Source organism: Balaenoptera physalus, assembly GCF_965194825.1.
Source record: "Balaenoptera physalus genome assembly, chromosome: 1".
Taxonomy (NCBI): domain Eukaryota; kingdom Metazoa; phylum Chordata; class Mammalia; order Artiodactyla; family Balaenopteridae; genus Balaenoptera; species Balaenoptera physalus.
Window position 1 is genome coordinate 96997706 of NC_138882.1, and position 26439 is coordinate 97024144.

General features: G+C 41.4%; 1 protein-coding gene across 3 annotated transcripts in view; it reads right to left on the reverse strand.

Moving 5' to 3' along the window:
• The window catches only part of LRIG2 (leucine rich repeats and immunoglobulin like domains 2), a 67117-nt gene extending 48462 nt beyond the window's left edge, over positions 1-18655 (reverse strand). For 2 of the 3 annotated variants that reach the window (XM_082458230.1, XM_082458229.1), the window contains exon 1: positions 14475-18655. In XM_082458230.1, the coding sequence (XP_082314356.1) occupies positions 14475-14713 (239 nt within the window). In that variant the 5' untranslated portion in view covers positions 14714-18655. Of the gene's footprint in view, positions 1-11019; positions 11198-14474 lie in introns of all 3 variants that reach the window. The other variant, XM_082458231.1, reaches the window with a different exon arrangement.
• Positions 18656-26439: the final 7784 nt, after the last annotated feature.

Below are 26439 nucleotides of genomic sequence, written 5' to 3' on the forward strand. Positions count from 1 at the left end.
GTCAGATGAAGAGATACACAGGGCAAGATGCAAGGGTCCGGTGCAGAAGCTTCTGTCTCCATGGAGTTGGGATGCACCACCCTCACAGCATACCTCCTAGTAGGTGTGTTCACCAACTCACAAGCTCTCTGAACTCCATACTTTGAAATTTTTTATGGAGGCTTCATCACATGGGCATGATCAATTACTACCTCAATCTCTAGCCCCTCTCCTCTTCTGTAGGATGGGGGGTGGGGGTGGGGCTGAAAGTTCCCAGCTTCTAATCACGGCTTGGTCTTTCTGGTGACCCACCCCAATCCTGAAGCTATCCAGGAGCCCACCAAGAGTCACCCCATCAGGTCAAAAGACACCCCTATCACCCAGAAAATTCCAAGAGATGTAGGAGCTGTGTGTCAGGAATCAGGGTCAAAGACCAAATATTAGAACAAAAGGCACTCCAAATACTCTTATCACTTTGGAAATTACAAGGGTTTCAGGAGCTGTGTGCCAGGGGCAGAGACCAATATATATACTCAAAAGATACTGGCACATTGTTAGAATCCCATTCAGTCATTAATAACTGGACCAGTCCATCATCATATGGTATGAAAAATAATTTTCAGTTAAGGCTACTCGGGTTTGCAGGCTTCCAGTTAATCTTGTCAGGTTCCAAATGCAGGTATGGTCTAGGCAAACATATGGTTTCACTCTTTCAGTCATCTGGTGTAACTGAATTAAGAGATATAATCGACTACTCTGAGCCCTTTTGAGGTGTTGTTATTGGATTTCCCTCACTACACAACCCATTTATTTGTTTATCTTCAGCTACTATTGCTCCTCCTCTCCCTGTATACCCAAACTCTTTCAACTTTGGAAGGAACATCAGGTTCAGCCACTGTGCTGGTCTAGATAGCAAACAGCAACACTAGTTTAGCAAGTTCCTCCCCTGCAGTCCACCGTTCATTTAGGGTAAGGTTACACAGTTACAGAACTACCTGGGCTATTTTTACCACCAGGCAATATAGTGGCATTCACTGTTAACCTCAATTTTGCGAGATGGGGTGAAGGCACAACCCACCCCATCAGGTACTTAGGAATTTTGAGCCCAAATTTTAAATTACAGTTAGCTTCTTGCTTAGGAATCATCTCTGTTTCCAGCACTTATATTTGCAGGCCTGGTCCTATGACCACTGCATCAAGCAGGGGTAAAAAAGTTAATAGGGGGAAGAAAGAAAAAAGTATAGTTGTTACACCAGAACACTTCTCCCTTGGTAAGAATTGCATAGTCATTCCACACCTTCTTCCCCAGACCCACCAGAAAGAGGACTCTACACAGTAGGGCCACTCCTTTAGCCCCACCCCATGTTGAGCATGAGTACACTTTCATGGTATATAAGCCAGCCCTTCATGACTTTTTCTCTCCCATTTTAGATAACCAATGTTTTAATTGCCCATTCTAGTTCTCCATCAAACTAGTACCCTGAGGAGGCTCTCTCTCTGCCCACTCTTGGACATTACGGGCTATAAAGTGTATTCCTTGGTCTGAAGAGATGATGGTCGGCCATCCAAATTGGTACAATTATCTTCTGTTGCAGTTGTTTTAAAGCACTCTTGTACATTTGCATCTACCACCAAGTAAGCAAAGCCTGGTCCCGAGTCAGTGTCTATTCCTATCAGGACTCATTTGTAGCCCCCCAGGTCTACCAACATCAGTCTCACTTACTAGCTATATTCAAGGCCTTTCCCCCAGAGGAATCTTGACACTTAGCCATCTGCCATCTCTGTCTCTTTTGCTTGCAGACAGAACATTATTCTGTCAATACTTAGTGTCATTTTGTGCCTCAGAGGGTACAAGAGAAATACATCTGGATTTAGCCCATCTCTGCATCGCTGCATTGCCCCCATATCCACTCATTTCATGGACCCACGTGGCCATCTCAAGTGAGCACACAGGGGTATTTGCCTGGTGATTCTAATCACCTTCTGAACTTAGAAGGGGCTTCTCCTGGTGGACATCGACAAAGCCCTACTTTAATGCACCCTTCAAATTCCCACAGTAATTCCCATAGGGCTATGCCCCATAAGGGCATCCCTTTAATAGGCCAGGTTTCCACTGCTCTTCTGCCTGACCATATGGTCTGGCCATAGGCCATTGTCCATGAGTCAGTAAAAACTCAAACATAGGGGGTTTTACCACTGTTCAATTCTTGCATTACTCTAGGAAAACAGCACGCAATTCAACCCAGTGAGCTAATGTCTTTACCTTCTTCTATCCGTGGTGGCCTTCAAAATAGGATGCTGTCCGTTCACCTTGCAACTGTCATTCACCAACCAAGCAGCTTTTTTGGTCAGTTATGAGCTGTTTATAGGACACTTTCAAGTGACAACATAATCCAGCAGCTCCTCACACAGTTCCAGAGTCAGTCCTAAGGGAAAAGAGGCTCCCTATTCTTTAGTATCTCCTTGCATTCCCCAGGCAGTATGATCCTGTGTAAACCATTACTATTTTATTATGAAACTCTTCTGGGCACTGTCCTCCCCACTGGAGTGTTTATCAGACATTATGCAAGACATCAAGATTCTTTTCAAGATTACTTTATGGCTTTTAGTCATACTGGCAGCTTCAATTAATGTCCAAAGGAAGCCAATAACTACCCTTCAACTGGAAATTCTCCAGTCTAAAGTCCTAGAAGCTGTTTCTGGGAGGCACTCAGGTACACACAGGGCTATCACACAGAGAATTTTCCCATACCAACACTCCAGCTTCTATTCTGTGCTATGTGGGCTTGGGCCACCTTACTGGTTCCCATTTAGCGTGTCCAATTAGTAATATTGCTTGAAGTGTAGATTTACATGCCTCCTGTTTTACAACACTAGGTAGAGAAAACATTCCCCAGCCAGATACAATGTCCATCTTCATTATACAACCAGGTAAAAGTCTGATCAAATATACCATTCTCCTACAAACTTTCACCTTACATTCTTAACTGTAGCCTCCATTGGGGCTTATATTAACAAATTTTGGTTTTAGAATACTAGGTAGGGGAAGCAGTCCCCATCCAGACATAACACCCATTCCTATAAAACACTCAGGTAAAGAAGATACAACTTCTTTACATAAAGCCTGTTTAAACATTCCAACTTTCATAATCCTATCAACCCTTATATTTTTATGTTCTCAGCTGTATCAGGTTTCACCAGCAGGTTTTGGTACCACAGTGCAAGATGATCTCCTATCAGGAAATCCTGGGAACTTCTCTACCTTCTGACCATTTTATCCACTCTACTGCAAAAGGTTTTGGGGTCCCCCGCTTTGTGGGTTGAGCCAAGGGACCCTGGCCCTTTTGTCAATTTTTTTTTCTATTTTTTGGCTGTGCCGCAAGGTATATGGGATCCTAGTTTCCCGACCAGGGATCAAACCCGCACCCCCTGCAGTGGAAACACGGCGTCCCAACCACTGGACAGCCAGGAAAGTGTACCCTTTTGTCAATTTTTATCTCATTTAATCTGTCTAATCAATGACCCAAGCGTGTGCTGGTCAAGTTTCTCACTGCAATCTCAGTCTTTGGATTTTTAGATTTCTTCAAACTAAACAGAGCAGACTTCTTTGGAGACCTTTAATGTTGGGGGATCAGAAGGAGGTCTTTTCAGCCTGCCCAACCTTGGGCAGTGCAGTATTAAAAGCTTTGTTTTAACCCCACTAATGTCTGTTTTATTCATCCCATTTCTTAAAACCATCTAAAGCCTTCCATTCTGCTGGGTTGAATTCCATGATTCTTCCCTATTTCCTTTGTTTTGCTCCTAACAATATTTACTTTATTCACCTTATTTCTTAATAACTGTTTAAAAATGTCCACCTTGCTAAGATCAGTTCCCTGACTCTCTCCTTTGCCTTTCCTCTTTCTCTTGTTAACTAACCTAAATGTTTTTATTAGCATCCTTGTAAGACCCAGAGGGGAAGCTGAGACAGCCAATACATAAGGCTTCCCCAACTGTCCCTTGGTTTTGCAGCAGTAAGGTTATATGGGGTGTCCATGTAAGAGTTTCCCCTTAACCACAGCATTTACCATGGACTGGGTAACAGGCACATTCAGCAAGTGAATATCCCAATTATCATAAAGATAATCCCACATGGCTTATACACAAAACATATCATCTGCTTCCACTTGGCATTTATTGGAGGAGGCGGACAGTCCTCTTTCTCAGGGATAAACAGACCTTACAGTGGCTTCTGCCCAATCCATTAGGCTGGCTGTTCCCTCAGGAATAAACTACTTTGTGTCTGGATCACGTATGGCCATCAGTGATTGTTCCACAGTGACCTGCGGATCCTCCATCAACCCAAACATGCTTTTCCCCACTGTAGCGTCTAAAACCAGATACTGCTCCTAAATTAATGACTCTCACAATCCATTTTTTTTTTTTTTAAAGTCTTTATTGAATTTGTTACGATATCGCTTCTGGTTTATGTTTTTGGGTTTTTTTGTGGCTGCGAGGCATGTGGGATCTTAGCTCCCTGACCAGGGATCGAACCCGCATCCCCTGCATTGGAAGGCGAGGTCTTAACCACTGGACCGCCAGGGAAGTCTCTCACAACCCATTTTAATAAAGGTTCTTCAGGAAGCTGATGTTACTGATCCACAAAATGAAACAACTCCTTCACACTGTACTCCCTGATTTCAGTAGTTTCTTGGTTTTGCCCTCCCCACACACTGACTACATTCTTGGTGACCAGAGGTCTTAGAAGTACTTTCTGTTGTCCTTGCTTCATTTTTCTCTTGGTGGGCAGCTTTGAGGCTAGTGACCAAAGCTCAGACTTAGTGAAATCTGAGCTTGGTCCAGCATCAAGGTCTGACCCAGCACTCTCTTTTAATTTTGCTTTTACATATTACTTATTATATTATTACATTATTTCAATTTTAGCTATTGTAATTTGGTTACCACAATAACCAAGGGATTAAACAGTTCACCTTTTTCTTACTAGTTCCCATCTCCTTATGCATCCAGTGAACCAACATGCTAGGAATTGGATCCGTCTCTAAATTCCATTGGTAACTTTTACCTTCAGTAACTTGAGAGCAGCACAGCTGCTGCTCCATACCATGGGTGACCATGTGGTCGCCCAGGAATCAAAGGTTCTGGATCCCCTGCCTTTTTATCCTCTCTTCCCAAACCACGTTTCCATTAGCCAGATCCACTCTAGCAAATCTCACTCCTGTGATACCAAATGTCTAGGAAAAACTCTGTGTTAAAAGAAAAAAAAAAAAAATTCAATGACACGTGTTAAAACCTGGTTAAGAAAGGCTTTATTCAAGGTGGTGCAAGTTATCTCTAAGGGTATAGGGCCCACTATGATGAAATATTGCAGTGGGGGAAAAAAATTGGGCTCAACTCCAAATACTGCATGGGCAAGTGTGAAGTTATAGCCATGGAGCAGGGTGGACAAAATCAGTGGATGGAAAACTGGAAACAAGGGTAAGGGGGGTTCTGGCTAAATAGACCTAAGTGGATTCCTCCTGAAGACAAGCCATGGTGATCAGACATCACCTGGAGGATGGTGGAAGATGAGAAACCAGATCAGGTACCAAGGGTTTCTTGCTAAACTGACTTAGCAGGATTCTTGCTAAAACTGCATTTTACAAGGAAGTATACAAATGAGCCTGGATGAAGGTGGTTCAGGAGTCAATTAAAATTTAGTCAAAGAATCTTTGTCAGGCCCCTTTCTTGTTCAAGGAAAGAAGAGACATTCTTCTTTCCTCCGAACAATATGTCTATTTTCTCATTCAGTAGCCTTTTGCTCATTAAGGACCAGGTGAACCTTCTGTAGGGACTTGGTATTATATTTGCTCAATGGTACCAGCAGTCAGGTATTTAATGAGGGGAGTTTCTATGAAAATAAAAGCCAAACTTAATAGTTAGAGATCCAGTTTCTCAGTCCAGAGGGTAGCCAGTTGGGATTCTTAGATTTGAACTTGAAGCATCTTTAAATGGTAGAATGAGGATGGCAGTGGCCACCTGAAGAAGTTTCCTGGTTTGCAGTTTGAATGTCTCTGGTGATGGATGGCATTAAATGTCCTGGTGAACTCTGTAAGTGGTCCACACAGCAGAAGGCACAAAGGTTGCCCATATACAATGTGTTGTGGTCTTTTTTTTTTAAGTTTATATCAAGTCATCCAGCTTCAGCTTGCAGGATTTCAGGAAAAGGGCAATTTTAGTTCTCAGTGATCACGTCAGGAGGGTGGGAAAAAAAAAACACTGGAAACATTAGTTTGGAGAGTTAGAGTCAGATACTGGAGGAAACCAGAATTGAGAATGTGGTAAGGACGGGCCAGTGTGCAAGATGGAGGCCACAAGGGTGCACTACAGTTTTACACTGAAACAAAAAAAACTTCTCTCTATAGTTAACCTTTTATTTCTTGTTTACATAATTCTGGTCTCATTAGATTTGTCCTGATTATTCACGTAAGTGCAGCAAGAATAGTTACTGACCATACAGGCAGGCTCTTTTTGAGTTGGTTTTGCTGAAACTTTTCATGAGGAATCTCAGATTAGGCTTTTAAAAGCCTCTCGAGGCTAGGAAGCCAGCTCAGGAACTAGCCACCAGACTTCATCTCCCATTCTTAAAGATTCAGGTGAATATCTCTCTTCTTGATGTCCCCAAGATATCCTAAGGTTCCTGGGCCTGCCAGGAAGTGACTTTCCTTACTCACCTATGAGGCTGAGAACCCTGTAAGCCAGAGAGCAGGCCAGTTTTTCCAAGAAGGTTGGAAAAACTGGTTCCATGGAGGCAACCTTAGTCCCTTAAACCAGATTCTATGCAGTTCACTCTTAAATATAACATTTCAGTCAAAGCCATGGTAATATAACCTATATTTCCAATTGTATCCTCTTACAAGAGCACATTCTTATTGAACTTAAACTACACATTGTCATGAAAATAAGAATACTGGCTAAAAGTTTCTGAATTCTGGAGCAATCAGGTAGGGAGAAAAAGTAATTGTTTCATCTTTGTTCACAAAGGTATTATCTACCAGATTACTGTTGTAAGCTATAGATAACATAAGAGAAAAGAAAAAGGTTATTTATTTTTTGTTTGTTTGTTTTTAATTAATTAATTTATTTATTTTTGGCTGCGTTGGCTCTTCATTGATGCGTGGGGGCTTTCTCCAGTTGCAGCGAGCAGGGGCTACTCTTCGTTGTGGTGTGCGGGCTTCTCATTGTGGTGGTTTCTCTTGTTGCGGAGCACGGGCTGTAGGTGCACGGGCTTCAGTAGTTGTGGCGCACGGGCTTAGTTGCTCCGCGGCATGTGGGATCTTCCCGGACCAGGGCTCAAACCCGTGTCCCCTGCGTTGGCAGGCGGATTCTTAACCACTGCGCCACCAGGGAAGTCCGAAAAAGGTTATTTAAATCTGAAGAACAAAACATTAAAGAACCAGTAATGTTTCAAACAAAGAGTGATAAAAAAGTTTTAACCATCCTCATCAGTTTATTCAGTCCAATGTAATTAACTCTTGTTCTACTTGATCTTGGGTTAACAGTTTCATAAATCCATCAGCTTCTTCATTTCTTCTGGAAATTCTCTCAATCTCGTGGCATGGCCTTACTGATGGGCATCATGGAGCATTCTTGCCTGTGGCTGACTGTTAATGCTTTCAGAGAAGAATGAGAGTAAAACAACAACTTGTCCGTGAATGAAAAAAGACTTAAAATGGCCATGGTTAAAGTTCTGATGAGAGTTCATTTGATAAGAAAAATTAGTTATTTCTGTGGCATACAATATTTTATCATAATAACCAGACAACAAGGCTATTTCAAATCTCTATGAACTTCATACTTCTCTGGAATACCTATTATTAGTAACATATATCCGTATGTCTATAACCTAAGAATATTTGTCCTCACTTATTTGACTATGCTTCTCATGTAATTTAAAATACCAAATAAACCTAATTAGTTTAACATATCCTTTTACAATGTGAGAGACACATCCTTTGAGATTTTCCAGGGGCCTCTGGAAAGTCTCGAAGTTAGTTCAAGACTCCATTCTAAATGGAGTCAAAAAGACTCCATTTAGAATCTGATTTTGAGAAGTTGTCAAAAATACTGAAAAGTTTAAACACTTGACTAAATAAGATCACAGGTCACTGTGAAACAATACTTAGTTATCCATTTAAACAAAGTGACAGAAGATTTCAAAGGCAAATACAGAAAGTCACATAGTTGTTTAAAAAAAAAAAAAAACTTAGCTCTTCTAATATTGAGAAAACTCAATGTTTTAGAGTAATCAGACACCTGATAAAGACAACATCAAACACAGGAAATTATTTTGATAAGACACAAAATCTTTGTTTCCTAGGCAGACTACTTAAAAGGTAAACCTTTTTACAGTTTCTTAATAAGAACAGACCAACAATCCAATAAAACTTTGGGATTCTAGTTTTGCATCAGTACACTTTTGTGTTTGTTTTTTGGCCGCACCGCGCAGATTGCAGGATCTTAGCTCCCCGACCAGGGATTGAACCCACCAGGGATTGAACCCAGGCCGAGGCAGTGAAAGCGCCAAGTCCTAACCACTGGACCGCGAGGGAATTCCAGTACACTTTTGATATTAAAGTTCACTTTTTTTGTAACTTATAAATAAATCCATTCAATCTTAGCAACTTAACCAAACACAAAATTCCTGTTCTGCAAATCTTCTACAACCATTTTTCTAATATCTATTCAGTTTTTGTACTGTAGTTTTCCTCTTTCTCATTCTGGAACTCATTCTACCTTAGAATAAAAATCTTTTTTTCCCTTAACTAAAACACATCCTTCATACCTTGCATACAAAATTATTTCTCTTCATTCTTACAGTTTCTAGTAGTTTCATTTACATATATTATGATTTTTAACCATTAATAATCTTTTTTTTAACAGAGAAAACTAGGACGTAGGCAATTGTGGTCTGTCATGTATCAGTTTTCTGTAGTAGACTAGTATATTTCTGAATATACAATTTTGCAATTTCTACAGGCATATGATTCCTCTTAGTACAATTTTTCAGTGTAGCAAAAGAATGTTTACTAATAGATCCAAAATTCTTGTTTCTGTATAACATGTAAAAACAAGATGCCAAAAGTATATAAACTTAAATTTAGGTTCAATAATGAATGTTTCAGTAGTTTATCTTACTTACAAATGACCTTGATTTTTATTTTAGGCAGACACAACACCAAACAAAGCCAGCCATCATCTGAAGTTATTTCCCTATTAACTATTTTTTATAACACATGCATGTTAGGCAAACATCACAGAAGCAAAAACCTAAAAAGTTACATACATGGTATTTCCCCCTTTTTTCTTTATTTTACTGCCGTGCTTGACATACAGGAAGCAATTCATTTTTTTTGTACATTTTGTTCTTAGTTTAGATTTAATGTCTGCACTATATTTAATGCTGACAACTCTGAAGACATGTCTGCTTTTATTTTACCAACAATTTTCAAATTAGATTTACAAAAAATTATCCCAGATCATGTAAACTTAAAACACTGAGCTTCTGTTTCTGAGAGTTTCAGGAATACTTAATTTATGTGATTGCTCATTTATCTCTAAGCTAATCTGAACAGGATTGGATTTTATAAATTAATTTGGTAATACCATCTAGAAGTAGAAAAACAGCACACCTCTACAACATATATACAGACATACATAAACATACAGACAGATGCTAATAGAGATCTTACGTTTTCACTGGAAAATTTTAGTCATGAGTTAGTTAGTAAAACATAGTAATACAAACTCACTGGTTTATATAAAATAATAATCTCTTGTCTTTTCTCTACTTTCTGTTTTTATGTGAATTGTGTTTATGACAAATGGAACAAGTTTAGGTTACCTGTTTACCAATATTGTACAGACCACCTTCCCTTGCCCTGATATGTAATCTTATGGAGGCTATGGACAAAATTTTAGGTGTTGACCAAGGAGACATCTAGAGGCATCTAGAGGCTGTCTGCAGGTCTCCAAAGCCCATCCAACTGCTGAAAACATCCAGTCTATTTCCAATTAGCCTTTTTCCTTTTCAGCTTCAAGTAGTTGTTTTGGGGGGTCCCTAAGTTTCTTAACAGCCTCCAGTGGAGGGCAGGGGGTCCAAAGATCAAGTGACTATAAAGACTGAGGTGGAAAAAGGTCTGGCAGGGGATGGAAGATGAAGGGGCTTTGAGAAGGACATATCATACTATTCAAGGGAACTGGAGGGAAGACTGAAGGTGGTGAGAGGGCAAAGGAGGAGCAGAAGCAATGAGAAGGGAGACGTCTTAGCGGAGCCAGTGTGAAGAGATCACAAGTTTCCGAAAGAAGCCAGTGAAGTTCCACATTATCCTCAACAAAAGCATGCCAACAAGAATGGAGGTAGACAGAGAATATACTCAGCAGGGGTTCAAGAAGGGGGCTTGAGCCATCTGATATAAGTTCTCATGGGAAAAGCAGGACCCAAGAGAGAGAACAAAGAGGCCTCACAGAGAGCCAGGAAGAAAGACTTCCAGCATAAGGAGTCAGGGAATAATAAAAAAAGAGCCAGGAAGAAGAGACTTCCAGCCCAAAGAGTCAGGGAATAAATAATCACCACTCAGGAAAAAAAGAGCCAGGAAGGAGAGATTTCCAACCCAGTAAGTACCTTTCAGACAAAGAAGCCTAGGACTCTAACTGAGCTTTCTTACAAACAGAGAAACCTGGCACTCTAACCCAGCCTGTGTTTATCTGGGACTCTATCCCAACTTCTGGAGTATACAGTTGACCCTTGAACAACACTAAGGTTAGGAGCACCGACCCTCTGCGAAGTTAAAAATCCACATATAACTTGTAATTGCCTTCCATACGTGCAGTTCCTTTGTATCCAAGGCTCTGCATCCATGGATTCAACCAACCATGGACCGTGTAGTGCTGGAGTACTTACTATTGAAAAAAATCTGCATATAAGTGGACCTACACAGTTCAAACCCATGTTGTTCAAGGTCAACTGTACTCAGACTCTTAACAATCAAAATCTGTCCTTACCAGCTTCCACGGACGTTTGTCCGGAGCAATGGTTCAGGAGTCGGACTCAACAATGGATCCCCGATCAATCAGTCAGGAGTGAAGATAAAGGCTTCAAAGGTACGCACTTAGGGTCCTGGGTGAGAGGTCCGGGGGTCCAATGATGAATCTGATCCTATCCCGAGTTGTGGCACCATAACTGTTAAAAGGAAAAAAAATACTCAATGATACTTGTTAAAGCATGGTAAGGAAGACTTTGGGGGATGGGGCTTTCTCGATTCATAAAGGAACCACTACAGTGAAACTTTAAAGTGGGGGAAAGAGATTGGGCTTAACTCTGAATACTCCATGAATAAAAGAAAACTTATAGCTAAGGAGCAGAGTGGGGTCGGTGAATGGAAAACTACTAAGAGAAAACATCTGGTAAGGGGGTTTTTAACTAAACAGACCCAACAGGATTCTTGCTGAAGACAGGCCAGGGTACTCAGAGATCACCTGGGGGATGGTACAGGAGGAGGAATCTGATCAGACGTTGAGGGTGGGGGATTCCTACTAAACTAACTTAGCAGGGATACTGCTAAAACTGCATTTTACAAGGGTGTGCACAGATGGCCCAGGATAAGGTTCAGGAGCCTGACTAAAGTTTGCTCAAGCAAAAAATTTTTGTCACTGGTTTCTTCCTTTACTCACACACACAGTACTTTGACACTAGATGTTTCTCCCCATACCAACCAATTCTCCAACACCAGCGAGATGTCCTGCAATTCAATTCAATTCTGACACTAACTGGAGTTAGTGCAGACCTCACTGGTTAAGCTCTCAGTCCCATAAGATGGCCTCCCACTTCAGAAACCAATCACAAGCAGTAGCTCCCCATGTTACCCACAACTTCTGTCCAACTTGGCTACAAATTGGAGGTTGCCACGACCCCCCTCCTTGGATTCAAGCACTGTTAGAACACCTCACAGAACTCAGGAAAACACTTACTTATGTTTACTGGTTAACTATATAACAAAAGACATGATAAAGGACACAGATGAACAGCCAGATGAAGAGATACATAGCGCGAGATCCAGAAGGGTCTGGCGCAGGAGCTTCTGTTTCCATGGAGTTGGGATGCACCACCCTCACAGCATACCTCCTGGTAGGTGTGTTCACCAACTCAGAAGCTCTCTGAACTCCATACTTTGAAAATTTTTATGGAGGCTTCATCACATGGGCATGATCAATTACTACCTCAATCTCTAGCCCCTCTCCTCTTCTGTAGGATGGCGGGGGTGGGGCTGAAAGTTCCAAGCTTCTAAGCACAGCTTGGTCTTTCTGGTGACCCACCCCAATCCTGAAGTTATCCAGGCGCCGACCAAGAGTCACCTCGTTAGGTCAAAAGATACTCCTATCACCCAGGAGAGTCCAAGAGATGTAGGAGCTCTGTGCCAGGAATTAGGGTCAAAGACCAAATATAAAAAGGAAAGGTGCTCCTAGTTCTCCGATCACTTTGGAAATTATTGATACAAGGGTTTCAAGGGCTCTGTGCCAGTAACTGGGGGCAGATACATATTTTAAAACCCAGGGTTAAGGAATTTTGTCTACCATCTTTTTGATGATTGCTGCAAGTCTGAGCATTTGAGTTTGAATCACTATTTAAAGCATTGCATGTGTTTTAAAAATTCAAAATTACATAAAGAAAACCACATGTACCTGTTTTATAGCTGAAGGCAACTGATGAAAAATATTACATTTCTCAGTTTAAAACAGCACAACCTCATCCTTTAATATTCTAAGAGTTCTTCTGCTAATGTAAGACTTCCATCCAATTACATTTCTACAAGAGAATTGCTCTCCAAGGCATTTCACTTCAACTGAAAATGTCAATTTCATTATAGGACATTTAAAATTTTTGAATGTCATTTGGCTTTAGGCAATTTGTCTTGATTAAAAAAAATCAAACCTACACACAAAATAAATGTATCTTACATAAAACTATTTCTAATTATTGTTTATCTACCAATGGAGGATCTTAAAAAGTAGGCCACATTTATTTCAATTACAGCTAAATGAAGTTGTGTTGTTTTTAAACCTGCACCAGATTTAGTCTGTCATAATCAGATTCAGTTTCTCAGAATCAGGTAGTTGTTCCAAGAATTTCTTAGAAAAAGGTAGTTACTGCATTACTGAGATGTTATGCTAGGTTTAATTCAGACTATGCTGCAACTGATATGAATTTCTAAATGTTATTTGCATCAACAGAACCAGAATTAGCTACAGGTGTCACTATCATAAAACAACAGGAAACACCTTATTACACTGCAAATCTATGCTACTACATTTGGTTATTTAAGTTACCTTAATTTTCTCAAGGAATTTATGAGGTGGCTTCCTTTCCTATCTAACATAAGCTATTTGCAAATGTATACACACTTTAACCTCTGCAAAGAGAGCCCTTCTATTTGTATTCCATTTCCAATGGAAATCCAAACATCCCCTCATGTTTTAATCACACCTTGAGCTTTTTTTTTTTTTTTTTTTTTTGTGACAGGTCTTTTTTTAGAGATGACTCTGTTAGAAGTCTGTCAATTAATAAATACATTGCTCAGTTAGCGGCAGAGAAATAACCGTATGTTAGTGGTTAACAAGCTCCATAATTGCAGCATTTAATACCTACTGTTGCTCCTAATGCCACCAGGCTGACTCAGACTAATGAGCTCTCCAGGTGCCACTGTCTAACACAGGCCTGTCTAGATGAGCACTCTGCAGCGGAGTCTCCGGAAGAATTCATCCAACCATTGTACTTGCTTCTCACACATAAACAAAGAGGACTGATTTTTAAGTTCTTTGCCACAAGGAAATGCACTGAAAACAAAACATCACTTAATTTTGTAACAGATACACCTTCCCTTCTTTACAAGGTGAATCCTAAATTAGATCAAAAATGCTATTTGTAAAGATATTTGTTCAAGGTGGTACTGGATGTAGTTAACACATGAAGTTTTAACCCAGTTGTCAAAAATACAGCACAAAATTAGCCAAAACGTGAACTACAGCCAAAAAACAGTTCATAAGTCTTTATGATCGTGGTTATAAAATCACGTGCTTGAGGACCATTCAAGCTGAGGCACAGGATGATGCAGCCCAAAGTGAGCGAGGAGCCCCAACCATTCAAGAGCCAATGCCGGAGCCCAGGACCAGTGAGCCCTTAACAGTATCGCCGCCCCAACTCAGCCCAGGAATCAGAGACTCCCTGCTCCCAAGAAATTTAACCCTGGTCTTCGTACAAGTCTCCAGAACCTGAACACCAGGTTTTCAGGCTCCAACCACCACCACCCCCCACAAAAAAAAGTTCACAACATCGCAATGGCATTCCCCTTCAGAACTTAGGCTTCTGGCCGCGCCCTCCGACCAGGCCCGTCTCCCTCCTGACCCTCGAGGAAGGGGAGCACCCCCTTTCCTTTGGTCCCCCGCCCGGCAACTCTACTCACAGGCTGACGGCGTCGGGGGGCAGCGAGCTCGACAGCGCCCTCCAGCCGGGCGCTGGCAGTTTCCTGCGACTGCAATCCAACAGAGGGATGCGGCAGGAGCAGGGCGCAGGGCAGAGGCCTGCCCGGGCGGCCGGCAGCAGGAGGAGGACTGCCTGGGCGAGGAAGAGTAGCCGGGAAAGCAGTCCGGACCCACACTCCAGCAGCGGCTCCTCCCGGACGCCTTGGGGCGCCGGCGCCATTTTTCCCCACCCCCCGACCTGGACCCAGCCCAGAAGAGCCGCCAGCTAGAAAAGGCAGCTCGACGGAGACGTTTGGCGGCTGTTTGACCACCTAGAGAAGCTGCTGTCGCCTGTACCCTCTAAAGGCAGGCGAGGGGCGGATACGGGGCAGCAGCGGGGGCGGTGGCCGAGGACACAGGGCTGAGGCTCTACGGACAACGCTCCTCCGCCCCGCCCCACGACGCAACGTCTTCACGCACAGGAGCCAACCAATCGGTGCCACAGGACGAGGTCGCGTCGGGGGCGGGACTCCACGAGGGGCGGGGCTGGAGACAGCGAGCTCCTTAAGGAGGACTTTAAGGTGCTCAGCTGTTTGGGGAGCCCCCTGGAGCTCCGCCGCCGTTCCTCCGCTGGAGGGTGCAGTGGCTCCTTAGGAGGGAGTGAGGGCTGAAGCGCTGAAGTCCTAAGTCCTGATTTGAGATGTATCTACTATAGTCGTAGAAAAGGATCTTTTATCTTCTCCCGGCACCAAGAAAGGGGAATGGCAGAAGGGGTGCCTTCCAAGTCGCAAACACTAAGGGGGCGCGGGAGCTGTCATGTAGCCCACGGCCTCCAGAGCCGAGCTGGGTCCTCCTCTGCCCCTCCTGGTCTGCGGCTCCTGCAATCCTGCAAGTGGAAGGAAACTCCCACTCTCCTAACAGGAAGCAGGTTACCACTATCAGTTGATGGGCTCTTAAGCTCCTCAAGGCAGATGCCCTGTTTTTGCATGTGTACCTCCAGCTTCTATTGTCTTCGAATTCAATAAATGTTGATTGGGCCGCACTTGCAAGGCATGTCTTTAAGGAAAATACTCTTCTTTCCTCTGTTTTGGAGAATGCTGTCCTATATTTACACTCTCTCAAAAAAGCAAGCAGGGCATGTAGATAAAGAGGGTGTCGAACTGTCAACAAAGTAAAGGCTGGATGTAAGGAATTTTTTTATTCTGAAGCAGAGGCTGTGGAAAACCTACCAGGAACAGTGAAGTCTGGCCACCTTGTTAGCGCAAGTTCGTGTGCCCGATGCACAGTGAGGCCAAACAAACCAAAACGTCGGAGTCTGGAGAAGAGAAAGGTTTATTGCAGGGCCATTCAAGGAGACCGGTGGCTCAGGCCCAGAAAATCCCTGAGCTCCCCAAAGGGTTTTGGCAAAGCGTTTTTAAAGGCCAGATGAGGGAGGGGAGTCGCAGGGTATGTGATCAGCTCATGCACAATTCTCTGATTGGCTGATGGTGAGGTAACAGGGCGGTGTCACAGGGGTTAACATTATCAGTCCTTAGGCTCCAGGAGGCCTGGGGCTATGTGCTCATGGTCACCAAGTAGTTAATATCATCCATTTGGTGGGGATTTTTCACACCTGTAAAACAACTCAGGAAATGTGCATCAAATACTGTTATCTATGTACTTCAGAGAAGAGCTAAAGCAGAGGATATGGGGGAAGGCCTGTCCTGGGAAGGCGACATAAGGTCCTACTCAGTTACAACCTTAGACTCACTCAGCCGTGCATTATACCCAAGATTATGGATAAGACTTTAAAAATAACAGTGATAGTTCACTTACATTTAGTGCTTTTATGCTCTTCAAGGAGTGTTTGCATCTGTTACATTGTTTGATCCCTCCACTACTGTGAAATTGGCAAGACAGTTACTGCTGCTGAGGAAACAAGCCCAGACAGGTTAAACTAACCTAGCCAGAAACAGAGGTAGGCTGGCATTACTATGGGTTTTCTGACCCTTGTAAATTAAAAACCTAAACAGGTTAAAAGGAAATGATAATGCCTAGAACATAGGGTTGTCCTAGAAAGTAACTGAAATCAGTCTTTCCATGGCAGGTTTGGAGTCACAATTATGCTTTTAAAAACTTTTTTCTGTTTCTTAATATTGAAATATTTCTTGGAATCAAGGACAATGCTCCAATCCAAACTGAACTTTTAAAACCAAGACAGCAGGGGACTTCCCTGGTGGTGCAGTGGTTAAGAATCCGCCTGCCCATGCAGGGGACACAGGTTCGAGCCCTAGTCCGGGAGGATCCCACATGCCACGCACGGAGCAACTAAGACCGTGCACCACAACTACTGAGTCTGCGCTCTAGAGCCCGCGTGCCACAACTACTGAAGCCTGCGTGCCACAACTACTGAAGCCCGCGCACCTAGAGCCCATGCTCCACAACAAGAGAAGCCAAGGCAATGAGAAGCCCGCGCACCGCAATGAAGAGTAGCCCCTGCTCACCCTGCAACTAGAGAAAGCCCCTGCGCAACAACGAAGAACCAGCACAGCCAAAAATAAATAAATGAATAAATAAATTAAAAACAAAAAACCAAGACAGCAGAGTGAAACTTACTCTTAGCCTCACTTCCCCGGCTCTTGAAAATGCTTAACAACCTCCACTAAGAAACTGGGCATAGGCAAGAGACCCACAAAAAAAAAGGGGAGAGGCATGTTAGTACCACTCTGCATTATAATTTCAAAGCTTCCCTATGGGCTCTTTAGAAATTCATGCTCTCTATCCTGTGTCTTCCCCAATAAGTGGTGCAGGTCACACCAGCTAGGAGTCCCTCCTAGCTCTTAATGCCTTCTGCACATTATATTTTTACCATATTTGATAGCACTTATATGTACCTATATATCTTTGTACTCCCATATGGACTAGCACAGTAACTGCCACATAATAAACATTCAATAAATGTTTGTTAAATGACTAGATGATGAGATTATTTTACACTCTACTTAATAAAGTTATCTAAAAATTTTTCTTTTAAAACTTTCTTGGTATGAAAAATATATGTAGCAATAAAGAGAATCACAGTGTAAGCCCCCATGTAGCCAACTAGATTTACCAAATACATGTTTTTAATAAAGAGTTTAGGGACTTCCCTGGTGGCGCAGTGGTTAAGAATCTGCTTGCCAATGCAGGGGACATGGATTCGAGCCCTGGTCTGGGAAGATCCCACATGCCACAGAGCAATTAAACCCGTGTGCCACAACTACTGAGCCTGTGCCCTAAAGCCCGTGCTCCGCAACAAGAGAAGCCACCGCAATGAGAAGCCCACGCACAGCAACGAAGAGTAGCCCCAGCCCTCTGCAACTAGAGAAAGCCCACGCGCAGCAATGAAGACTGAACGCATCCAAAAATAAATTAAACAAATAAATTTTTTAAAGTAAAATAAAATAAAGAGTTTAGTGATCTGTTTCTCCTTAAAAATGGAATAGTTTTTGTATTCATTGCCCTAGAATTATCTAATTAATCCTTGGGTGCCAAAGTACCTGGGGAGAGTTTTTAGAGTTCAGTGTGACCTATAAGCAGAGATAACTCAGCTCCAGACTCCTAAAGAAAACTGCTCACTTTAGATCCCTTGTTCCAGACCTCTGTATAAATACCAGACCTTTGTATGAACACTACCCCCTTAAAATTCAGCTGTCCCATCTCCCATTATCTATTTGCCATTAACTCTCCCATTGTCTCTATTTTCAGTACAGAGACATATGTACTGAAATAGTTGTATGGTTTTTCTTCTTCGACGCACACATATATACACTAGTACAGTATATGTTATATAACATAGGTCACATATACCATATAAGAGTTATGTAAATATCTACTATATGAGATATACATGTGTGTAAAACATAATATTCTAGACATATTCATTATGAAAACTCTTTGCCAACTTGGAATATATGAACTTCCTTAAGCTGATAAAGGGTATTTACCAAAACCTACAGCAAACTTCATACTTAATAGTGAAACATTAAAACTGTTTATTTCACATTAGGATCAAGACAAGAATGTCTATCACTGCTTCTATATAACAGTGTACTAGAGGTTGGAACGCAAGTAAAAATATTAAAGGTATAAGGATTTTTTAAATTGAACTATAGCTGATTTACAATATTATATTAGCTTCAGGTGTACAACACAGTGATTCAATATTTTTATAGATTATACTCCATTAAAAGTTATTACAAAATTTCCGTGTGTTGTACAATATATCCTGTTGCTTACCTATTTTATTAACTTTTTTTTTAATTATTAAATTTATTTATTTATTTACTTTTGGCTGCGTTGGGTCTTCGTTGCTGCACACAGGCTTCCTCTAGTTGCAGCGAGCAGGGGCTACTCTTCATTGAGGTTCACGGGCTTATCATTGCAGTGGCTTCTCTTGTTGCAGAGCACGGGTTCCAGGCACGCGGGCTTCAGTAGTTGTGGCACGTGGGCTCAGCAGTTGTGGCTCATGGGTTCTAGAGCGCAGGCTCAGTAGTTGTGGCTCATGGGCTTAGGTGCTCTGCGGCATGTGGGATCTTCCCGGGGCAGGGCTCGAACCCGTGTCCCCTGCATTGGCAGGCAGATTCTTAACCACTGGCAGATGGATTTTTAACCACTGCGCCACCAGGGAGGTCCCTTGCTTATCTGTTTTATAGATAGTAGTTAGTATCTCTTAATCCCATATCCCTATCTTGCCCCTCCCCCTTCCCTCTTCCCAATGGTAACAACTAGTTTGTTCTCTATATCTGTGAGTCTGTTTCTTTTCTGTTATATTCTGTAGTTGGTTTATTTTTTAGATTCCACATGTAAATGATAACAGAGTATTTGTCTTTCTTTGTCTGACTTATTTCACTAAACATAATACACTCTAGTTCTGTCCACATGGTTGCAAATGGCAGAATTTCATTATTTTTTATGGCTGAGTAATATCCCATCACATTGATATACTACTTCTTCTTTATCCATTCATCTGTTCATGGACACTTAGGTAACTTCCGTATCTTGGTAATTGTAAATAATGCTGCAATGAATATTGGGGTGCATGTATCTTTTCAAATTACTGTTTTTGGTTTGGGTTTTTTTTTTTTTTTTTTTTTGGATATATACCCAGGAGTGGAATTGGTGGGTCATATGGTAGTTCTATTTTTAGTTTTTGAGGAACCTCCACACTGTTTTCCTTAGTTGCTGCACCAATTGACATTCCCACCAACAGTGTACACGCATTCCCTTTTTACCACATTCTTGCCAATATTTGTTATTTGTGGTCTTTTTGATGATGGCCATTCTGACAGGTGTGAGGTGATCTCTCACTATGGGTCTGATTTGCATTTCTCTGATGATTAGCAATGTTGAACATCTTTTCATGTGCCCGTTGCCATCTGTATGTGTTCTTTGAAAAAATGTCTACTCCAATCTTCAGCCCATTTTTTTGATTGGATTGTCTGTTTTTTTGGTATAGAATTGTATGAGCTGTTTATATATTTTGGATATTAACCCCTTGTCAGTCACAACATTTGCAAATATTTTCTCCCATTCAGTAGGTTGTCTTTTCATTTTGTTGATGGTTTCCTTTGCTGTGCAAAAGCTTACTTTTAGGTCTTTAATCCATTTTGAGTTTATTTTTGTATATGGTGTAAGGAAATGTTCTAATCTCATTCTTTTACATGTAGCTGTCCAGTTTTCCCAGCACCACTTATTGAAGAGACTGGCTTTTCTCCATTGTGTATTCTTGCCTCCTTTGTCATAGATTAATTGACCATAAGTGCATGGGTTTATTTCTGGCTCTCTATTCTGTTCCATTGATCTATGTGTCTTTTTTTTTTTTTTCTGTGCCAGTGTAAAGACATAAGGATTTTAAAAGAAGAAAGAAAACTACCCGTACTTACAGAGGATATGATTGTCTGAAGAAAACAATCCAAAAAATCTTCAAGTAAACTATTGGAACTAGTAAAAAGTTTCAACAAGTTTGTGCCTACAAGATAAACATACTGAAATCAATATTATTCTAGTAGGTGAGGAATAATAAAATATAATTTTTTAAAAGATAGCATATGCAATAGCAGTAAAAACTAAAAGAATCTTAGAGTAAACTAAAAGATACCTAGGTCAAACAAAGAAGTGCAAGGAAAAAAGTATCAATATATAGAGAACATTATAAAACATTATTGAAAAGTATTTTTAACAGACTTAAGTAGATGGAGAGTTTTACTATGCTTTTACACTGAAAGAATGATTATTATAAAGATATCGATTCCCTCAGGTCAATTTGTAGACTTAATGCAATCCCAGTAAAAATCCCAAACGTACATTGTATTGCAAGGGGAAAATAATAGCAAAGACACTCTTGGATTAAAAAAATGTAGAACTTGCTTTACCAGATATCAAGATAGGTTTTAAAGTTGTAGCAATTAAAAAGCATAGGTTTGGGGTAATTCCCTGGTGGTCCAGTCCAGTGTTTAGGACTCCACACTTCCACTGCAGGGGCATGGGTTCAATCCCTGGTTGGGGAACTAAGATCCCACATGCCACAAGCATGGCCAAAAACAAAAAAAAGTGTAGTATTAATTCGAAGAGATACATTCACCCCAATGTTCATAGCAGCACTATTTACAATTGCCAAGATATGGAAGTAACCTAAGTGTCCATCAACATATGAATGGGTAAAGAAGATGTGGTGTGTGTATATGTATATACACAATGGAATACTACTCAGCCATAAAAAAGAGTGAAATTTTGTTATGTGAAACAACATGGATGGACTTGGAGGGCATTATGCTAAGTGAAATAAGTCAGACGGAGAAAGACAGACTCTGTATAATATCATTTATATGGGGAATCTAAAAAATAAAACATAATTGTGACTATAACAAAAAAGAAATGGGTACTTCCCTGGTGGCTCAGTGGTTGGGAGTCTGCCTGCCAATGCAGGGGACACAGATTCGAGCTCTGGTCCGGGAGGATCCCACATGCTGTGGAGCAACTAAGCCGGTGCACCACAACTACTGAGCCTGCACGCTAGAGCCCGCGAGACACACTACTGAGCCCACGTGTCACAATTACTGAAGCCCACGTGCCTAGAGCCCGTGCTCTGCAACAAGAGAAGCCACCACAGTGAGAAGCCCATGCACCATGACAAAGAGTAGCCCCGGTTCCCCACAACTAGAGAAAGCCCGTGTGCAGCAACGAAGACCCAATGCAGCCAAAAATAAATAAACAAATAAGAAGAAACAGACTCACAGATATAGAGAACAAACTAGTGGTTACCAGTGGGGAGAGGGAAGGGGGAGGGGCAAAGTAGGGATAGGGGATTAAGAAGTACAAACTACTGTGTACAAAATAAATGAGCTACAAGGATATATTGTACAACACAGGGAATATAGCCAACATTTCATAATAACTATAAATGGAATATAACCTTTAAAAATTGTGAACCATTATGTTGTACACCTGAAACTTATATAATACTGTATATCAACTATACCTCAATTTTTTCAAAAAAAAAAGTGTAGGATTGCCACAGGGAAAATTAAATAGACTTTTGGTACATAAGAGAGACCTGATTGAACATTTGACTTATGACACAGATGAAACTTCAGATCAGTGGAGAAAGGACAGACTTTTCAATAAATGGGGCTGAGATCATTAGATAATCATATGGGAAAAAAATGAAATTGGATCCTTTCTCACACCATATACAAAAATCAATTCAAGACCTAAAAATGAAAGGCAAAATCATGAAGTTTTAGAACAGAATAGTAAAGACTATCTTTTTCACTTTGGAGTACAAAATGATATCTTAAAATGGAAAAAATAGTTGTTCTAAATAAAAGAATGATAAATTTTAATTCACAAAAGACACCATAAAAAGATGTTTGCAACATTCTTTTTTTTTTTTTTTAATTTATTTATTTATTTATTTATTTATTTTTGGCTGTGTTGGGTCTTCGTTTCTGTGCGAGGGCTTTCTCTAGTTGCGGCAAGCGGGGGCCACTCTTCATCGCGGTGCGCGGGCCTCTCACTGTCGCGGCCTCTCTTGTTGCGGAGCACAGGCTCCAGACGCGCAGGCTCAGTAGTTGTGGCTCACGAGCTTAGTTGCTCCACGGCATGTGGGATCTTCCCAGACCAGGGCTCGAACCCGTGTCCCCTGTATTGGCAGGCAGATTCTTAACCACTGCGCCACCAGGGAAGCCCTGTTTGCAACATTCTTAACCAAAAAAGTATCCAGAATTTGCAAAGAATTTCAACAAATCAATGAGATAAAGGCAAAAACCCAAAAGAAAACTGAGCATAAGATTTTAACATGCTCGGGCTTCCCTGGTGGCGCAGTGGTTGAGAATCTGCCTGCTAATGCAGGGGACACGGGTTCGAGCCCTGGTCTGGGAGGATCCCACATGCCGCGGAGCAGCTAGGCCCGTGAGCCACAACTACTGAGCCTGCGCGTCTGGAGCCTGTGCTCCGCAACGAGAGAGGCCGCGATAATGAGAGGCCCGCGCACCGTGATGAAGAGTGGCCCCCACTTGCCGCAACTGAAGAAAGCCCTCACACAGAAACGAAGACCCAACACAGCCATAAATAAATAAATAAATAAATAAATAAATAAATAAATAAATAAATAAATAATTAAAAAAAAAAAAAAGATTTTAACATGCTCCTGAAAAGAGAAAAAAAAATACAAATAGCCAAAAGCACATGAAACATTGCTCAATCACATTATTTGCCAGAGAAATAGAATAATAAAACCACAGTGAAATATCACTACACACATCAGATTGACAAATATTATAAAACCTGCCAATCCCAAGTGTTGGTAAGAAGTGGAGCAATGAGGTGTCTCACCAAAGGCTAGTGGGAATGGGAATTAGCATAACCCACTGGAAAGCAGCATACCATCATATAATAAAGCTGAAAATGTACATATGCCATGATCCAACAATTCTACTTTTAGGTGTCCACCTTAGAGATAGGCATGCTTATGCACCTAGATACATGTACCAAAATGTTGATAGCAGTGTTATTATAATTGCCAAAAACTGGAAACAACCCAAACATAATGTTGAGACAAAAATCCAAATTACAAAAGAGTGCATACTATATTATTCTTTTCATATAAAGCTTAAAAACAAGGAAAACTATTTTATTTAAAGATGCATACATAGGCGGTAAAACCATCAAGAAAAGCAAGGAAATTATAAAAGCTAAGAGTGGTGACTTCTACAGAAGAGGAGGACGATTGTGATGGGTGCCACTTGCAGCTCTGGGACTTGACATTAGGACTGTCTCCTCCATGCTCTCCTCTTTCCTGCTGGTTAGAATCTGAATATGGCAGTGACCCAGATTTGGCTATACGAAATAGTAATATGCCCAGGAGGATGACAAACCCACAAGATAGCATGAACCTGTGTCCCTCATTGCCTATGTACAACAAAACCAGCTCAGCAATGAGGACTACTCATCTCTGGACTGTTTTGTGAGAAAGAAATAAATGTCTCTGTTCTTTAAACCACTGTATTTTAGGGTCTGTTTGCTCTGGCATCTCCGTCTTCACTAAAAGAAATATTTTGTAACCATGATTCAAAGAGCACCATCTAGATGGGGAAATAATAAACATGACTACACTAAAATGAAAGATATCTATACCACAAAACAGCATAAATACCATGAAAATACAAGCTGTGGTTGAAAAAGATACTTAAAATGCATATCCAGAGTATAAAAAGTTCCTCAGATCGATGGAGAAAAGATAACATAATAGAAAAATAGACAAATGAAATAAACATGAAATCACAAAAGAAACCAAATGGCCAAATAAACATATAAAAAATGTTCAACTTAAACAGTAATCAGATAAATGCAAATTAAAACTACAAAAAAATACCATTCACATCCAAAAATTGGCAAATATAACAAAAATATTAAAGTCTAACTATACCATATTTGGCATGAACAACAGGAACTCTTGTACCCTGTTTTTGTAGCAGCTTAATCAATACAACTACTTTGGAGAATAACTTTGAAAGACACAGTAAAGCTGAAGTTGCACATTACTATCATCCAGTAATTCCATTCCTACATATACATTCTAGAGAAACACTTGTACCTTGGTACAAAGGGACATATACTTGAATGTTAATTGCAGCATTATTTATAATAACTGAAAATTGGAAACAACCTAAAAGTCCATCAACAAGAAAATAGACAGATATAGGAGCACCAAACGTAAATCTTTAAACTTAATGGCAAATGGAAAAAGCAAACTGCCAATAGATATGTACAGCATGTCCAAAATACACAAAGATAAAAATACACAAAAAAATACTATCTAGTAAATATGTAGTAAAAAAACATGCGTGTGAATAATAAACACCAAATTCAAGAATGTTGTGGCCTCTATGGAGAGGTGTGGTGTGGGGTGTGTGTGTGTGTGTGCACATGCTTTAAATTATCTTTGTATGAGAAGAAATCAACCTCTGCATGTGGACCTCCAGAGAGGGAAGCAAAACTTCATGAAAGGGGCTTCCCTGGTGGTGCAGTGGTTAAGAATTCATCTGCCAATGCAGGGGACATGGGTTCAAGCCCTGGCCCGGGAAGATCCCACATGCTGCGGAGCAACTGAGCCCGTGAGCCACAGCTACTGAGCCTGTGCTCTACAGCCCACGAGCCACAACTACTGCAGCCCGAGTGCCACAACTACTGAGCCTGCGCTGTAGAGCCTGCGAGCCACAACTACTGAAGCCCACACGCCTAGAGCCCGTGTTCCGCAACAAGAGAAGCCACCACAATGAGAAGCCTGCTCACTGCAGCGAAGAGTAGCTCCCACTCACCACAGCTAGAGAAAGCCCACACCCAGCAACAAAGATCCAACTCAGCCAAAAATAGATAAATTAATTAATTTAAAAAAAACTCCATGAAAGAGGACTTCTCTGGTGGCACAGTGGTTAAGAATCCTCCTGCCAATACAGGGGACACGGGTTCAAGCCCTGGTCTGGGAAGATCCCACATGCCATGGAGCAACTAAGCCTGTGCACCACAACTACTGAGCCTGTGCTCTAGAGCCCACGAGCCACAACTACTGAGCCCGCATGCCACGACTACTGAAGCTCGCACGCCTAGAGCCGGTTCTCTGCAACAAGAGAAGCCACCGCAATGAGAAGCCCGTGCACCGCCCACTCGCCGCAACTAAAGAAAAGCCCGTGCACAGCAAGGAAGACCCAATGCAACCAAAAATTAATTAAATTACTTAATTAAAAAAAAAAAACTTCATGAAAGACCCTTTTTATGTTCCTATAGACTTGCAAACAGTCCTATTTACAATTCTGTTTTAATTTAGTCTCCTTCCCTACATTGTAATTTTTTTCAAGTTATATACAAACATACAGCAATGGTTCTTGAATTTCAGCAAGTATCAGAATCACATGAAGGGCTTGTTAATACACAAACCCCAGAGTGTCTGATTCAGCAGGTGTGGGGTGACACTTGAGAATTTGCATTTCTAACAAGTTCCTAGGTGATGCTGAAGTAGCTGGTCCACACTTTGAAAACCACACTTGGAGACCTACAGTACAGTCTATCATACACAGCACATGTGTTTTTGTGGTTGTGGGAAACTAGGAAACAAAGCGGTGAAAGAAAATGAGGCATTCTCTGCGTTTACCTTGGGCTGAGGCCAGCACAGAAGCTCAAAATTCTAGGTGGCGAATGGGAGTGCTGACAGTACAGCAGGTAGGAGCCAGGTGTCAGTGGAATGAGTTTTCCCTAAATATATGCCTAAACAGGTGTGTGTGATGTAACTGGCTGAGAGAGTAACCTGGCTGGCTTCCCCTCAACCCTCACTGTCCCACCTCCCCCATCCTCAGTATAAACTCCAGTTTCACACCCTGATGGTGGGGGGAAAGGGGGTTGAAAATGCTGACTCCATTGTGTACCCAACAAACCAACTCTCCCTGGGCTGCT